The following is a 16,251-nucleotide window of genomic DNA, read 5'->3' on the forward strand; positions in this document are numbered from 1 at the left end:
TGTGTGTGTGTGTGTGTGTGTGTGTGTGTGTGTGTGTCAGGTGTACCAACACATTCCTAACTGACACTTGTCTGGCCATTTTCCACATACTATTTTCCACTGTTTCTGTGCGTTTGCTCAAACAAAGAAGAATCTTACTCAGGGCATTTCGTAATGGCAGTTTTTAGTAGTTGGCCAAAAAGAAGGAAACAGTGTAACCCTCTGGGGACTCCAGAAGACGTTGTGGAATAAAATACAGGCTATTTTGGGAGTGAGAAACTTTTAAATCGGCATCAATTGCAATTCTCAACTGCTAACAAAATCAGAGGTAAATCCCCTTCTCGCAGTGGCTGACATAAGCGTTTGTTGGACTGTGATCTGACCTTCGATCTGATATTCCTAACTCTCGAGGCCAAGATCATCTGTTCCCGTTTGACTTGAATTAAGCCATTCACTGATGGGAGCGATGCCAAAAAGGGATATAGCTTGTTACATTTGTGGTCCAGTCCCCTGCAGTAAAACCCCTTGGTCCTTTTTCCTACAGGCACAAGGCCAGGGTAAAACGGAGAGAATAGCTAGCCCTATGCACTCTACTAAATCACAAATGAGACTCATATAATACTCATTCTGTTTACAAGACATAGCACTTGGTGATTAAGCATTCTAGGCTGGTTTGGATATACGTTTCGCGGTCTTCTGTCGTCTTTGTTTCGAGTGTTAAAACTTGATCTTTAAAAAACGGGAAAGGCTAACGTCCCCATTGAAAATAATGAGGACCGGCCCTGCACATATCGATTCCTACCAAATGCATTATTTACCAACAATAATAGTCATTGTCAAAAGTATAATAACAATAAAAGTAGTAGGACTCAGTTATTTAGTAAGATATAGGAAGAGAAGTGTAGTGTTTGGGGCTGGGTTCATCAGGTGGAGTTTTGTTCACTGGTTGAGGTGGAGATATTGAGGTTTGTTTCCATGGTTTTGAAAGTGAAACTCATCCTGCTGCTGCTGCTGCTGCTGCTGCTGCTGCTGCGTCAGTGTCCCGACATCCTGAAGATGCAACGCTACTGCGCTACAAATGCTAAACCATCAATCCGAGCCCTAGAGGAGATTAGCTCTTTAAAGTAGACAATGTCCACTTTCACGCGTATACGGGTGTTTGACACTGTCGTGCGTGCAAGCAAAGAGCATGTGACGTTTTATTCTCTCTTTTTCTTTTACATGTGTGTGTGCATGTGTGTGTGTTGCTGCATGCATTCAGTTGCCCGAGTTAGAGTCCCTGTCCCCGATGAACCAGCGCATGTGGAAGCAGAGGGCGAGGAAGCCGGTCCCCAGCAGGTCACCCAGAGCAGTCAGGTAGGGGATGCAGAAGTTGTCGGGGTCCATGCCTCGACCCCACATCCAGTGCACGAGCCAGTCTGCCAGGTAGAGAAGGATTATCACCTGGAGGAAGACCAAGCAGAAGCACACTGTTTGTCCCAGGAACCAGAGTTGTTCCTTTGAAAAGAAGGAAGTACTACAGGAAGGCGGTGTCGGGTCTGTGCAGACAGGTCACTATTAGGATTACCTGTCACATGTTCTAAGTCTCTTAAATAAGGCTTTTAACAATTATCACACAATGATATCTGGAAAAGGATTGAGGAGACTTCACAGATGACCGATTCAGATGTCTTCAGATTAGACGCAGCTTTATTCACATCTATAAAGTACACACTCGAGTGGGAAAACAGCACCTGGAGAATATTAGTTGTCATGTCCTCTGATCCTGTCACGGTGTCATTGACAGATGGTTCCCACGACTATCACCACACGGGTCCCTCATATCAACAGTCATCAGATGGCGCGTGAGGTTCACACACACAACGACCCACAATATCTTTAAAAGCATGGAGACTTAATATTCACCCTATGTCATGTTTGTGTAATTGTCAATTTCTTTTACAAAATCGCAGTAGCGAAGGTCTTAAAACGGATGACTAGTAATTGTTGATTTTATTAAGATATGCCAAATTTAATGAGTTATTGTAAGTTGACACGTTCATAGCAACACAAATGACGGGGTGGGGGGGGGTACAATTACAAAAAAACAAAGAGATGTAGTTTACTTCATACGCTGTGTGTTATAAAATGATCTGGGTCACATAACGGTGATATAGAACTGATGTTTCCTGGAATTCATTTAAAACTTTAAACTACTTTGTTTAAAAAAGTAATAAAAAACTGAATATTTTAGAATTTGACTTAAAGAGACAGGTGTATTGTTAATCACAAGTATCACTAAGACAATCAATTGTACAACATAATTTGGAATTGTTACAGCTCTACTCTGAATGCAGTTTGGAGGCTAACTAAATGACGGGGATCGCCAATTTGATATTCAATTCAATTCAATTTTATTTATAGTCTCAATTCATAACAAGAGTTATCTCGAGACACTTTCCAGATAGAGCAGGTCTAGACCACACTCCAGAATTTACAAGGACCCAACAGGTCTAGTAGTTTCCTCCAGAGCAAGCAACAGTGTGACAGTGGTGAGGAAAAACTTCCTTTTAGGCAGAAACCTGGGAACAAATTGGGAACCTGCACAATTGGTTCATTTACTTCTAGCATATATTTTAACATTTTAGCATATTATTTAAGCAGTTGCACATTTTTGTTTCCCCATCCTGTACATATTCAAATATTTGTTCTTTTTACTTTATTCATATTATTATTTCATGTATATTGTATGTATGTATATTTTTCCTAGTATTTCATTTATATTTATATTCTGTGCTTTGTGGCTGATTTTGCTTCTGTAACATTGGAATTGCCCATTTTTCTTGGGATCAATAAACATCTATCTATCTATCTATCTATCTATCTATCTATCTATCTATCTATCTATCTATCTATCTATCTATCTATCTATCTCTCTCTCTCTCTATCTATCTATCTATCTATCTATCTATCTATCTATCTATCTATCTTTCTACTGTTACCCATAACATCCTCCGCTTAGGTTCATTAAGATCTTTCCTCTGCAGGAAGCACAAAAGCTATTTGCTACTGCTTCTCTAACAATTAATAATAATACGTGATTAGGTTTTCAGTTTGATGCATGTTATAAAACTCCCAGGAAAAACTCATTTGTGAATACTCAAAACATACAGTACACACACCTAGTCTTGGTTTTCTAGATATTTCACTCTCCTCAGCCACAGGTAAATAGTACAGAGTGTGTTTTGTGTGTGTGTTGGTGTGTACCTGTAGCAGTGCTGCAGCCAGGTAAAACGTAATGAAGACAGGTGTGAGGGTGGTGTGTCCCCCCCTCAGCGAGTTGATGGTGTAGAGGAAGACGAGGTGACCCGGGGCGACCAGGAGGAAGAGCACACGGGCGGAACGAGAGTTCACAGCTGGAAGAGAAACAAGGGCCGACCTTTAAACCAGTTCAAATACTTCCTAAAATTAACAATATGATGACGTGTAACTTGGTAAATTCTGCATTTGTCATCATGGAGATATTGGGATGAAACAAAGAGGGAAACCCTTCAACTTACAGGAGCCAAAGAAGGAGTTGCAGGGTGTGGGGCACTTCCTGGGGGTGGGGTTGGGATCCCCCAAGGGAAGACCGTTCATGTGCAGATAGGTGGAGATTCGACTGGACTGAACCGCAACCAGGTTACCTCCCACACCTGAGACAGACACACACACACACACACACACACACACACACACAGAGTTAGATCTGATTTTCAAAATAAAGGTACAAGCTGCTAACTTAATCATAAGATATAAGAGATAAGATAAGATAGATAGATAGATAGATAGAGAGAGAGAGAGATAGATAGAGAGAGAGATAGACAGAGAGAGAGAGATAGATAGATAGATAGATAGATAGATAGATAGATAGATAGAGAGAGAGATAGATAGAGAGAGAGATAGACAGAGAGAGAGAGATAGATAGATAGATAGATAGATAGATAGATAGATAGAGAGAGAGATAGATAGATAGATAGAGAGAGAGAGAGATAGATAGATAGATAGATAGATAGATAGATAGATAGATAGATAGATGTTTATTGATACCAGGAAAAATGGGAAATTCCGGTGTTACAGCAGCAAAATCAGTCACAAAGCACAGAGTATAAATATAAATAAAATAATAGGAAAAATAAACATCAAATAAAAATCAATAAAGTAAAAAGAACAAATATTTGAATATGTACAGGATGGGGAAACAAAAATGGGACACTGCTTAAATAATATGCTAAAAGTTCAAATGTATGCTAGATGTAAATGTAAATAAACCAAATATGCAGGTTGCATTAGGTGCATTAATTAACATTAAAGTCTCAATGTATTGCTGTGATTCAGGGCTTCAATTAATTATGCATTAATCTCTTTGTCTGTAAAATGTCAGAAAATAGCAAAAACAATGTGTTTAGTTTAATCAGATATAAAACAGAGAAAAAAACAGGAAACCTCCATATTTAAGAATATAAAAACAGCATTTTAAACCAACGATTATCATAATCTCCACCTCCAGATGGAGGGATGGAGCACTCACATCACCCTATCTTTTTTATTGTTGTTGATCGTTTGGCGCTTTACTTACTTGCACGTTGGTTGTCGTTATCTAATGAAGAACTAATAATTTGGAGAACTTAATTGAATTTTTTATGATTTATGTACACAAACACGTTTATCTTGTTTTTTTTTGGGATGGTCAGCACGTTTTTACAATGCCAACAATTGCATAGAGGGACGGGTCGGGTTTAGGTAAACAACAACGTCACGTGGGACAACAACGGCACGGTCGGGTTTAGTAACAGTTGGGTTAAGGAATCACATAAGATGTTTCCTATTTAATACAACAGTTTAAAAAACGTGCTGACCTTCATGAAAAAAACAAATCTAACAGATTAAATTCTGACTATTTCACAAACTGCCGTGAGACTGGGTTGTGGTATCTTATCTTTTCCACCATGCACTCATTCATTTTTTTCTTTCTTTCCACCAACTTTACCCATTTAGGAGTCCTTAAACTTTCATCTTAGGGTTCTTATAACTCCTCACCGTTAATGACCGGCGTGAAGACAGCCATGCCAGCAAAGTTTGGGTTGGTGACAGTCTTGTCGAGGATCAACCCACCGACACTAAAAGACAAGAGTGATCACAGTGAGTCAAATCCTTGTTTTCCACTGTCATCATTGCATTGAGAATACATGAAGATCCATCCCACATGGACAGTGGATTGCAGGTTGTGAATATAGACTGTATAACTATGGACGGAGTCTCTGTAATATTAATATTAAGAAAATGAGACAAAACATTGTTTTGCATAAATAGTGTTAAATATAGCTATTATTATAGTTAAATTTGCCGTGGAATAAATTGTAAAAACCTTAAAAATACCCACAGTATCTGCAAATTGGGATTTGATAAAGGTGGAGTAACGGGACTTGATCTCCCTGTGCTCTCTACCTGCTGATGGCCATGGCGATGATGACCGGCTCCCAGCCGGAGTAGAGCAGTTCTCTGGTGGACGGGATCCTCCTGGCTATCAGCACCCAGAGGGGGCACAACGCCACAAACACCGCACACACCAGCGGGTTGGCATAGTCATTGTAATCTGTACAGGGAAAAAGAAAGTGGATTCACACACCTGGCACGTGTCGATGGACAAGAATATTTCGGTTAAAACAGATCAGGGATGCTGTTTGACCCTCATTATTCTCATTGGAAGTTTGCTGGAAGTGACGTAATATAACGTTTTATGTGGAGTGAACACTGTGACCAAGTTTCAAATGATGATTATTTTAAATGCTACATTCCTCAAAAGGAGAATAACATCGGTTACAGACGAACCAGCTGGAAAAGTGAGGTATTTTCATTGAATAGAAGTGCTGTGCCGGGGATCCAACTATTGCCGATGTGAAGAGTGTGGATTTTGAAAAGTAACTTATTTTTAATAAAAATGTACACGCCGATTGTAGACGAAAATAAAAACAAACAAAAAAGTGACAGTTGTTGTAAGGGAGCTTTGATTGGGATGCATTCGATTTTAAAGGGCAAATATTGAAGCACAAGGTGTTTTTTGTGAAACTTGTTACCTTAACATTATTTTAACAATAATGAATTTAGATTTTTTTGGGGGCTTTTCCCTTTATTTAGTAGTGACAGTGGATAGACTGGAAAGGGGGAGAGAGATGGGGGGTGACATGCAGCAAAGGGCAAGAGGTCAGACTCAAACTTGCAGGACTCAGCCAACACGGGGCACATATTCTTAGTGGGTGAGCTAGAGGCCGCCCCCAGAGTTTGACATTTAACTAATAATATAAATGCAGAGCTCTGGAGAGGACTTTATTACCTGACGTGCAAGATAGTTTTCATGGGATCTCATGAAAATCCAGCCACCATGCAAGGTAAGGACTATGTTAGGACTGACTGGAGATCCCTGGTGTTGTCTATAGAGGGCAGTGATACTTCTAAATTGACACTCCAGGAGACTATAACCACCACAAACACAACCGCCATAAAACCCCCAAATAAGCTGAATACAGTACCTGACTGGCATTTAAAGTCAGAAAGACTGTTGAGGTTGCAGACTCTTAGACAAAGGGAGGAGTTATGGGATTACTCCACACTGGTTTCACTGCTTCTGAGTGTGTCAGTGTTGTTTTTAATGAAGCGGGGTTTGTCTGCGGTGAAGATACTATCGCCGCGCTAACAACCCTAACCCTAAAACACAGTGAGGTTAGGTGTGTGTGGCCTTCATCCCTATTAACCGCAGACAGCCAGAGTCACTCATTTCTACCCATGCTGCTCCCTTGTATGAAACCATCTTCCAATAAGAGTAATAAGAGGCTTTTCTGAGTGCGTCACAGACGTATCAACTGTGATTACGTCGCCACTAAACTATAATATGACAAACTTAGACTTTTCTTTTTCCTGCCATGAAGGAACAGACTAATTTGTGTCTGACATCAGAATACAGCTGTAAGAACAGCTCTTGGACTACTTTGCTTTAAATTTATGAAACAGTATTTTTCCATACATTTCCTGACAACACTCAAACAACAAAAATGTTCTCCTTCTGCATAAAAACAGCTGAATGATCTGTGAAGGCCAAAGATATTAACACACTCTGATGTTGACACTTGTGTGAGACCTGACGAACACCATCAACTGAGCATTATACGCTAAACGAATCACATTTACATTGTGAGCTATGTTGTGTATGTGTGTGTGTGTTTTCATTACCTAGCTCCTTGTACAGTCCAGTTGAAATGCCCGCCAGCAGGGACAGGGTGATCAGGTCACCCAGGCTAGCAGCAATGGGCGTGGCCACATTGTCAGGGTTGATGCCGACTTTCCTGGACGCGATGATCACCCCGATCATGATGAGCCCTGTGGGATATCGGGTTAGAGGTGTCACAACGGGGCAGACATCCGGGGACACTGTCACACACATGCTCTGTAACATGTACCATGGGATGTTCAGTGTAAGCATCTATCATCAGGGATCAGGGGTCTTATTGACTGAGAACTTCAAACAAGTGTGAGGAGCAAAAACAGAGTGTAGAACATGTTGTCTTTAGGGTGTAGCCAGAGTATTTTCCCCCAGGAAAATATGGATTGGGATTCTGTTGTTTTCCACCAGGAAAAATGGATGCTGGCAAAAACAAAGCCTGAAGGTTGGGTTGAAAACATAAAGTAAGAAGACCTGAAGCAGTAAAGAGCCGCTGGCCAGAGAGGCTGTAGGCTTCACAATATTTTAAAAGGACTAGACCAGTTTTACGGGATTTTATGTTTCCTCAGATCAGATATTTCTTACAGAAACAGGACATTATTCGCTGCAGTTTACCACAAACAGGGTCCTCTCATGTCAACAGTTAAGAAAAAGCCTCTTCTCATAGAAGAGCAATAGAGAGAAGAAGTTGTAGAATAGATGTTTTTGAGATAATAAAAGACATTACAAATTTGCCTGGGAAAACCCTAACAACCTTACGGCAAATCTGAGATTTGCATGTGTATTTATTATAAGGATCCCCATTAGCTGACGCCTAGACAACCAGCTAGTCTTCATGGGGTCCAAAACCACCTTTAAACAGACAATATGTTGTAATAGTGTCTGATTACATTACATATACAGGAAAGAAATGAAAATAAAGGAAGAAAAAAAAGAACAATATCTAAGATATGCTCTGCAAGTCTGCAAGCCGCTGCAAAATAGTCGTGCGAGACAAAAAGTTAAAAATAGTCCTCGTAAACCCTTGAAATTAAAATTCCAACACAAAGAACGAGGAAGGAAATGGAAAACACATGCATCCGGTGGAATACTGGAATCCTGGAAGTGGGAGGATATAGACTACTCATCCACTAACACGGAGGAGGCGGGATTCATGATCTACACCGCTGCCAGCCCCTGGAGGGGGGGGGCAAGGTGTGGCTCCACTCATACAGTCTGTGCTTCAACCCCTGGTTCAGGGGGCTTTAAGTTGCTCAGAATAGAACTCAAGCCCTGGCACAGAGAGTCAGATGTTACTCATGGGACATGTCTGATCAGGGACGGAGCTTGAAGCTGAAAGCACCCCATGATGACTATCTGAAATTCTGATATAATGGATCAAGCACTGGAATTTTTTTTAGTTTTTTTTAAGTGGCAGACTGACCCTTATAGAAAATGTGTCTTGTGTGAATGTGTAATTTTTTGTATTGAGATTAGCAATGTGTTCAAAATGAAAATAAGGGAAATTATCAATGAATGGATTGTTTTTTATTTAGCGTAACTCCATCGTGTTGTACTATCCTATCTAATATTTCCCATATTTCTAAGCAGATTTCTTCACGCTGTATTCTGGGCCACCCCTGACTGGTTCTCGGTCCCCATCGCTTAACAAATCCTGGAATCGCCCCTGTGCCTGATGAGTAGCTGTCACCACCGTGGTGTGGTGGCCAGACTTACCTAGCAGCAGAGAGGCGATGAAGGCAGTAGCCACACTGGAGGCACACAGCAGCACGGCGTGGCCCAGCCTGAAGTGGCCCTCTGGGATCCAGCCGAAGATCACAGCAGCTATAGAGGCCAGGAACCCCACCACTGTGGCCTGGACCTGAACACACACAATACAATGGTGGATGTAGCCCAGCTATCAGTCAACGTGTACACTTCAGACGTACCGTATGTGAGAATATCGTGTTATAACTGAGCAGCGTTCAGAATCTACACACTGTTAAGTTTACACAGCATTCATACACACAGCAGGATTTACAGTTGTATTTCTTCAATATCACAGACAACGTTAATTCATTTTTTACTCACAGTTTTGTATCTGAGGGGAACACTGGACGTAACGTCTACATCTTACATCTTATAACATATTCCCCGTATATTGTTCTTATTCTTATTCAATCAGTCAGTTTATATGTTATTATGTTTATAATTTATAGGCATAGTTCATATTTAAATATGATCTACTGTACTGTTCAATACCTGCACTGTTCAATACCTGCACCATCACCATTGCACACAGTCTACCATAGTATCTCACCTTCTCATTGTCATTGCAATTCTGTGAGTGATTTTAATTTTTTATACTTATATGTGTGTATATGTGTTTGTTGTGTTATGGTTGTCTTGCTACTGGATGCCTAAAATTTTCTTTGGGATGAATAAAGTATCTATCTATCTATCTATCTATCTATCTATCTATCTATCTATCTATCTATCTATCTATCTATCTATCTAACTATCTATCTATCTATCTATCTATCTATCTAAACACACAGTGTCACAACTACCAAAATAAGAATTAAACAAATAATTGGAATCTCCAATATAAGTATCTATCTATATATCTTAATGGAGTGTGACCCAGTGTGAGTGCAGCCTGCCTCTTTATAGGAGGTTATGTCAGCAGCCGGCTAGCCCTGGTCCACTTGTTCCAGGAACTATGGACTCACCAATCCTTACACAACCACAAGACCACTTCAAATAACAGACCCTCAGAAATGGCCAAAGGAAGAGTTCATTTTGGGAAATGAAATATTACTGGTATGTTCACAATAGGATATTTACATATGTCAATATGTCAAGCTGGATTGACAGAGACTCACCTCTCATTTTGGAAATATTGGTTGTTTGTATCCTTGTTTATGTACAGTAACTGCTCAGAGAAGTAGCAGGAAATGAGATGCTGCAGTGAGTGCAAGGGCATTCATTGAGAGAAAAGACAATCTCCTGGAGTCTCCTGCCCATGCTATTTCCTGTCCCACCTGATCTTTGTCTCAGGACACAAGCTATTTTCAAACTGTGGCTGACTGACATCTCCGTGACTTTCAACTTAGGCCCTTTTTAGGGGTATCACGATTCTCCAAAAATCCACAATTCGATATCACCCTCGATTTTAAGGACTCAATTCAATTTTCAATACAATTTTCTTTCGTAGCAGTGACAGCAGCAGCCACTAGATGGCTGAAGAGTACAACAATAATTTGAGTTCCTCAAAGTTTACAAGGTGCAATTTAAATGCACCATGAGGTTAACGAGGTGCACCTGAACCCACCATTTAGTAACATCAGAGCCTTTCTAATAAGGGGAGAACTTCCTCTTTCTGGAAAATTCCACCTTCTGAACTGGTTGCAGTTCCACTCTGGGTCCATGTGGCAGGCAAGTGCAGAATGAATAGAGGTCTTTGGGTCTATACCCGTCAAAATCCACTTTTCTCGGCATACAATTACTTGTCTAGAAATTTGTTGCATTCGAAAGGGGGGGGGGCTAAGAAAATACACCCTGGCGTCGTTTTTTTGTTCTAAAAAGCTTTTTAAAATCTCATTGACGGAGATACGGCTTTACGGCAAGCTAAAGAACGTGCTAGAAAGAGTTTTGGTTTGCTAATGTTTTAAAGACCACGGCAAAATATTCACTTAGACATTCAGGTTCTTCTACTGATGCCATCAAGCGGGATCTCTAGTCGTACTCAGTCCTTCACTGACCAATCAGCGTTCATTAGCAGAATGCTAGCGTGTTAACAACGACTCAACCTGTAAGAAATCAAAATGACATGAGTACTCGTTCATACAACTTTTGACCTATAATCCACGTTGATCTTGCAAAAACTACAATCAAATCTGAGATTTCTCAACAGCAATCAGGTGAAAGAGACACATTTAGCCATCTAGCTTCATAGAGTCCCATTCATTTTGCCCTCGCCTGCAATCATCTCCAGTGGAACCAAATTCGGTACAATGGGGCTTAACATGCTCTCCTTGGACGGGGTCTGGTCATGGGCTTTACAGTTCGTCGTGTGTTTACATAACTCAGGGGAAGGCGAAACATTGCCACACCATGCATTCAGGGAAGCAGGGGAATTTTCCAGTGCTGTTGTGTCATGGCCGACTCCCACAGTGGCCATGGTGTCTGGAAAAAAGTTCACCTGCAGGCTACTGGTAGGCTAGCATCACCCTGTTTCTTTGGCTGCATGCTTTAGGCAGGTACGCAAAGGTAAGCCTGTTCTTCTTCAGACATACGCAGGGTTGTAGGCAGGGTTGGAGAGAGAAAAACTGTCACATCCCTAGCCCTTATCGTTCTGAAGATGCAGTCAGATCAGACAATATGTGGAAACACACTGTGTGTGTGTGTGTGTGTGTGTGTGTGTATGTGTAGGTGTGTGTGTGGCTGTAAGTATGTGCTTTCAATCAAACTGTGTGTCACTTTTTAGAGTTCAGAAGCTTGAAGTCACACAGTACACTGGTGTTACTGGTGTGCGCAGTAATGATCAGTCACTCTGTTTACTGTACACACAGTGCACTAATGAAACCAGACTGTTCTCAGGTCTGGCAGGTGTTTGATGCCTGAAGTGTTATGAAAAGCAAAAACAGGGTTTTCTTTATCAGGATAAGGGACGAGAAAGAGAAGACCAGTTTTTAAAGGTTGTTTTGTGCATGATAAATATCCTGAACAAGGAACATTTAGCTGTTACAAAAGTGATAGGAAACAAGAAAAAGCCTCATTTCTTGTTGCTAGGCCCGGGTATCGCCGATGATTTCCCGAATCGATTTGATTCTGATTTACAAGGTCCCGATTTGATTATATTTCCGATTTGATTTGACATCAATTAGGGAAATTTCAGTTACAATACCAACTTTGCTTGGATATAAAAAGAAATCCTCAGAGACATTTGGCTGTTAATTGTAAAAGCAAGAAGCAACCCTTAAATATCTATATCTATATCTATTCACATATATTCATAATGCATCAGGTTAATATTCACATTAAGAATTGACCCCCAAAAACCGGGTACTGTAGCTGTGCATTGTGGTATCCCAAATAATTCAATGCAAAGTCACACTTAAAATTAAAATCTTTGCATGTAAATGGCGTCTTGGAGCATGGAACAGCACATGAACTCCTAATCTGATTTCTTCCTCCCTGTACCCTGGTGTGTTACGTGGATGTAAGCGTGTTCAGGGAGTTCACTTCATCGTCCTCTACAGATGTGCTTCAGTTACCTGGATGAGGGCCAAGTTCCCCATGATCATCTTCCACATGTTCTTAGCGGTGTCCATCTGACCAATATTAGCCTGAAAGAGAGACAAGAACACAAGTTCAACATATTATAGCATGTGTGTGTGTGTGTGTGTGTGTGCGCGTGTGTGTGTGTGTGTGTGTGTGTGTGTGTGTGTACAGCGTGTGTCCCTGCTGTTGCCTCTTGGTCCCATCAGAACAATCAGATGTCAGTTCTCTCAACAAAGAAACTCTGATCTGATCCCCCACCCTGTGGCAGACTCCACTTATCTCATCTCCATCTTTACACTCACACACACACACACACACACACACACACACACACACACACACACACACACACACACACTCGCTTTCAAGTGTCAAGTGGCTACAGTGGGCTACTGTGTGTCCAGAGCAATGATCCTGATACTCATCCACAGTGAGAAGACCCAGACAGAGGATCTCCTCTTCCTTCCTGTCCTCTAACATTTACACATGTGAAGGGAAGGAAACATCTGGACAAATGAAAACACACTAGGGTGGCACTGTCGATCGTTTTAGTTATCAAGATTCTACAGATTATTCCATCGATTAATCGAGTAATCAGATAAGAAATACTTTTGTTTAATGGAAAAACAACACTATACAAGTTGGATAGCTAGATATATAGCTAGATAGATAGATAGATAGATAGATAGATAGATAGATAGATAGATAGATAGATAGATAGATATTTATTGATCCCAATAAAATTGGAAATTACAGTCTTGCAGCAGCAAAATCAGTCACACAGCACGGAATATAAATATAAATGAAATACTAGGATATAATATACATACATACAATATACATGAACAAGTACAAGTTAAACATAACAAATTATTAAAAGCAAAATTTGTATTGCCTACATCGCTTAATATCATCTCTCAAAAACCTAAACATTAAGTGCATTTAAGTGCCGTTTTAAAATTGATATTGCACATTTTCTGAAATGCAATAAAAACCTCAAACTAAGGCATGCATCAAACAGACATCAACATTACCTTAAGTTGTGCAACTTAACTTTCAGAACTACAAGTTTCAACCTGAGACTGATCTGTATTTAGGCCTATAAGTATTTATACGTCATACTTAACCTATTTTCATTAATATATTTGATTACAATGTCACACAGCTCTGTTACACTTATGCTGGTAGATCGTTGATCAGAGAGACAGCGAGAGTAAATGGTGCGCAACATTCAGCTGTTTTTCCAAAAGGATAGTCAACAAGTCGGTTACTCGAGGAATCCTTTTTAGCCCTATAACACACACACACACACACACACACACACACACACACACGTCTGCCGGGAGGGATATCTGCCTCATGCTTGTGTTTATGTAATAAAGCGGTGTAAGAAGTTTCTAAGATAAATATTTATTTAAGTATAAAGTCTGGAGGATAATTTAGGATTAACTTCTGTTTTAACAATTGTTCTTCCCAACTATCCAGCAGCTACAGACTTTTGTTAGGAGTTGTTAGAGGACAACAGAAAGTGAATAAGGGAAGGAGAGAGGGAAAATTTGACTTATATTGAGCCGGCAGCTGGACACATGTCTCCAAACAGCACACGATTGTTGCACATCTGTTGGTTTGTGTTGATTACTGTGATGGCGCTTTAATGAGTCTTGCATAATGATTTTACCATAATGTAATAGGTTACAAACATCCTCTTAACAAAGTATGTACCACTCAGGTTTCTCAGATCAGAGCAGAACCAGCTTTTAGAAAAACCCAGTGTGCGTCCCAAACAGGGGGAATAAAGTCCCAATAAAGTGGACTTATTTAAAAACATTTCTGAAATACAATTTTACTTCATAGTCTATTAACAAATATTGTCTTTATCCCTTGAGTTGTCTTCCCGTTAACTATAAACTTGCCCTTCCAGGTTTAAATTTAAAAAACGATTTTGGGCTTTTCCATAATGTTTTCTGATTTCATTTGTCACTTTTTCCAACTTTTGGTGCTTTAAAAAAAGAACCGAGTTGGTTTAATAATTGGTTATACACTTACTCTTGGAATTCATGGTCAACAACCCTCATTTGTATCCAATTATGCAAACGTTTTTAGTTAAAAAGGCGGAAATTATGAATTATTTTAGCTAATGGTTAAGATCCGAGGATGTTGACTGGATCTCAGATGGGTAGATGTCAAAGTCTAGTCCGGATACTGTTTGGAAACCATTAAAAAAAGAACAAATTTTACCTAAAACATTTTGTATGGAATCATCCATGTTATTTTTGGGAAATATGGTTGAAAGAAATCCATATTTCTGATATAAAACACTTTGAAACAGGTCAATTTGACCCGAGGACAACACAAAGCTTAAATCCAGACAAAATTCAGATGCCTCCTGCTAATGCTTTATTTACTGAAGCATCATTAGTTATTATGGTAGACCGATGATTTTCACTATTCTTTTCTTTATTTTATTGAATGCTTATATCTTTTACTTTTTCTGTGCCTTAATGTTCTCATGCTTTCCATTCTTACTGTTTTTATGATCATGTACTGATCCTAACTTTTGTTTTGTGTGAAGCACATTGTATTGCCACGGGTAGGAAATATGTGCTGTTTAAATAAACTTGCCTTGCCTTAACTAACTCACTGTAAAACAAATATTCAGAGGATTAGAGAAACTAAAAAAGTGCAAAACATAAAAAGACATGCTTTTATGATGTGTGAAATAAGCTAAATTGAGGTGGAAATGTGAGTCTTTTTTTTAAATGCTAAAACTCTATTATGGTTTTACATAAAGATAAACCAATGTTATTTAAATATTTAATAACTGGTTAATAATGACGAGCCACAGTGAAATTGATGACTGGGTGTTATTTTTATTTTTTTTGTGCATCTCCCTCTCAAAAGTCTCACAATATATCACCCTCCCCATCACCAACTGTCTCTGGCAGCGGGACTGGGAGCTCGACGCTCACGTGTTTAGAAGTGTGCGTCATTGGGATTTGTGTATCTGCCACACAAACGTACTCTTCCCCCATTTACACCATGTAAATGGGTGCATGGACGCCTCCTGCTACCAGAGCCATGCTAATCCTAACCCCAACAAATCTCTTCTGATTCTGTCAGTCAGAGTGGGCAGACAGCCACGGACGCTAGATAGGAGAATAAGAGAAAGCCGGACGTCTGTGCCGACCATTGAAGGCATCACAGACTCACAATCAACTCCACATGCACAGGGATGCAAAGAGTTGCTTCAGTCAGAACATGCATTTTGCAACTCTTGGAAAAAATCCCTTTTAGAACAACAATGTGCAACGGATTCAGTCCAAAGTAAGCTCAGAAATGTGCAGAAGCATCGCCTGGTGTTATGTGATGATGATGCAGAGTCCTCAGCTGAGTGTGTAGATGAGCGTGTGAGTGTGTGTGTGCCTGGATTAGTGTTGATTGGATCATCAGTGAAACGGATTCACAGAGGACGTAAGAAGGATGAGAGAGGCTGAAACACCATTTGATTCAAAATCATCACCGCAAATTTAAAAACACCGTTCATTTTCACCTTGTTTACTTTGGAGCAAATCTGTTGATTACGTGGTTAGAGCCACAAATGTTAAAGCAGTGCATGTTGAAACATCAAACTCACAAAGGCAACCCGGTTTCACGCCAGTTTTATGAAATGGTCACGTTATTTAGATTCATGGATTCGTGTACAGGTCCCAAGTTTATTTCTAGCCGCCATGAACCTAGGCTGCTCTGGGGGACGCAACAACGGGGGACATGAA

General features: G+C 40.1%; 1 protein-coding gene and 1 long non-coding RNA gene across 3 annotated transcripts in view; one reads left to right on the plus strand and one right to left on the minus strand.

The window, feature by feature from the left end:
* Positions 1 to 245: 245 nt before the first annotated feature.
* slc41a1 (solute carrier family 41 member 1) overlaps positions 246 to 16,251 on the minus strand; it is a 32,683-nt gene continuing 16,677 nt past the window's right edge. For both annotated transcript variants that reach the window (XM_034869909.1, XM_034869908.1), the window contains exons 5-12: positions 12,472 to 12,543; positions 8,930 to 9,074; positions 7,225 to 7,371; positions 5,446 to 5,593; positions 5,038 to 5,117; positions 3,519 to 3,653; positions 3,226 to 3,374; positions 246 to 1,422 (exon numbers count right to left, since the gene is read on the minus strand). In XM_034869909.1, the coding sequence (XP_034725800.1) occupies positions 1,237 to 1,422; positions 3,226 to 3,374; positions 3,519 to 3,653; positions 5,038 to 5,117; positions 5,446 to 5,593; positions 7,225 to 7,371; positions 8,930 to 9,074; positions 12,472 to 12,543 (1,062 nt within the window). In that variant the 3' untranslated portion in view covers positions 246 to 1,236. The remainder of the gene's footprint in view (positions 1,423 to 3,225; positions 3,375 to 3,518; positions 3,654 to 5,037; positions 5,118 to 5,445; positions 5,594 to 7,224; positions 7,372 to 8,929; positions 9,075 to 12,471; positions 12,544 to 16,251) is intronic.
* Positions 496 to 12,177, plus strand: LOC117943656. The gene is made up of 3 exons (XR_004656400.1): positions 496 to 507; positions 11,451 to 11,454; positions 11,987 to 12,177. It is a non-coding gene; the product is annotated as an uncharacterized LOC117943656 (long non-coding RNA).

This window comes from Etheostoma cragini, chromosome 4 (assembly GCF_013103735.1).
Source record: "Etheostoma cragini isolate CJK2018 chromosome 4, CSU_Ecrag_1.0, whole genome shotgun sequence".
Lineage (NCBI taxonomy): Eukaryota > Metazoa > Chordata > Actinopteri > Perciformes > Percidae > Etheostoma > Etheostoma cragini.